The sequence below is a fragment of the Gopherus flavomarginatus genome, chromosome 20 (assembly GCF_025201925.1).
Source record: "Gopherus flavomarginatus isolate rGopFla2 chromosome 20, rGopFla2.mat.asm, whole genome shotgun sequence".
Taxonomy (NCBI): Eukaryota; Metazoa; Chordata; order Testudines; family Testudinidae; genus Gopherus; species Gopherus flavomarginatus.
The window spans coordinates 12,289,640-12,291,168 of NC_066636.1; the positions used below are offsets into that span (position 1 = coordinate 12,289,640).

The following is a 1,529-nucleotide window of genomic DNA, read 5'->3' on the forward strand; positions in this document are numbered from 1 at the left end:
CCTGTATCACAGTGAGCAGAGTTTTTAAATAACCTCTCACTGTACGGGACCTAGTTGCTGATTAGGAGTCAGAGAACTGTCATGCAATAAAGGGGGCCTTGTGATTTCTTTTTTCAGAGTCTCGTTAAACAGTGTGTGGGATCAGAAGCACAGTTTGTGACTGGTCAGTGAGTTTAACTTCAGTGTTAACCACCAGTATGGGGAGCATCTGCTCTCCCTTTTTCAGCCTGCTCTGACCTTGGCATTTTCAGTGAGGACTGCCCCAGGCACACTAGGTCACACTAAGCACTGAAGATAAATTAACAGAATGTTTTTGATGATCAAGTTGTATGAAATCAGCTGAACTCCTTTGTTTTCTTTCATCTGAGCGGAGTTTCTGGTTTTCCAACGTGATATGATCTCCCAGCTGGAACAAGGGGAAGAGCCATGGGTCCCAGAGCTCCAGGGTTCAGAGGAAAGAGAGATCCTGAGATCTCCCCGCACACATGAGGAAACATTAAACCAACTCAGAATCTGTAAGTGCCTGAAGGAAACATCTAGGATGCCCTACAAAGCTCTTGGGAAGTCTCTCAGTTCATTATTGTCTGTAGCAGGGGTCGCATCCGCAGCGTAAATATAGCTCAAGGCTTCCTATAGATGCTAGCAGACACCGGGCAGTAGCTTTCTCCCTTCCCCCTGTGAAGTTGGATGGGATGTGAAGGCTGAATTGATCCCCTCCTCTCTCCTGTTGGGGGGAGCTGAGTTCCTGATTTTTATTTGTCCTATCTCCAGCACTTGTTTTTGTTTGGCCTTCCCCTTTCCATCCCTGTTTGAGGTTTCTGTCTCTATCACAGCAGGTGATGCAATGACGTGTGAGGTTCAGCACAGACCAGAAAAAGAGCAGGGAAACCAGCCAGGGGAGAAAATGGATAAATTTATTTCCTGTCAGGGAACTCAGAAGGGCCTTAAGGAAACCAGAATACAGCAGGAAATCTGCAGGGAAAAGCAAAAAAAATACATGTACTGAGTGTGGGAAAAACTTCACTTACAGATCAGGCCTTTCTCAACATCAGAGAATGCACACAGGGGAGAGGCCCTGTGAATGCAATGAGTGCGGGAAAACTTTCAGTCGCAGCTCGCACCTTATTGGGCATCAGAGAATCCACACAGGGAAGAGATCCTATGAATGCACTGAGTGCGGGAAAACTTTCAGTCGCAGCTCACACCTTATTCGGCATCGGAGAATCCACACGCAGGAGGGGTCCTATGAATGCAGTGAGTGCGGGAAAACCTTCAATCGCAGCTCTCACCTTATTCAGCATCAGAGAATCCACACGAGCAAGAAGCCCCGCGAATGCCGTCAGCAGGCCTGCACAACTCGTAAAGTGGTGATGTAGAGAAATCTCTGTATTAACTATCTCTATAAATCTTTATAACGTTTGCATTGTGTTATTTTTGTATTAAGTATCTTTATCTTTATCTTTATGACATTGCATCCGGCATGATGTTATTTTGTAATTCATATGACTTGGCATTGTGCCTCTCTATTT

The 1,529-nt window shown here is 45.6% G+C and overlaps 1 protein-coding gene across 1 annotated transcript; it reads left to right on the plus strand.

Moving 5' to 3' along the window:
• Positions 1-1,040: 1,040 nt before the first annotated feature.
• LOC127037859 (zinc finger protein 391-like) lies at positions 1,041-1,319 on the plus strand (the record flags this gene model as incomplete). The annotated part of the gene is made up of 1 exon (XM_050930009.1): positions 1,041-1,319. A coding segment is annotated over exon 1 (264 nt), but the record flags the coding sequence as incomplete, so codon positions are not given.
• Between the last annotated feature and the right edge of the window lie 210 nt (positions 1,320-1,529).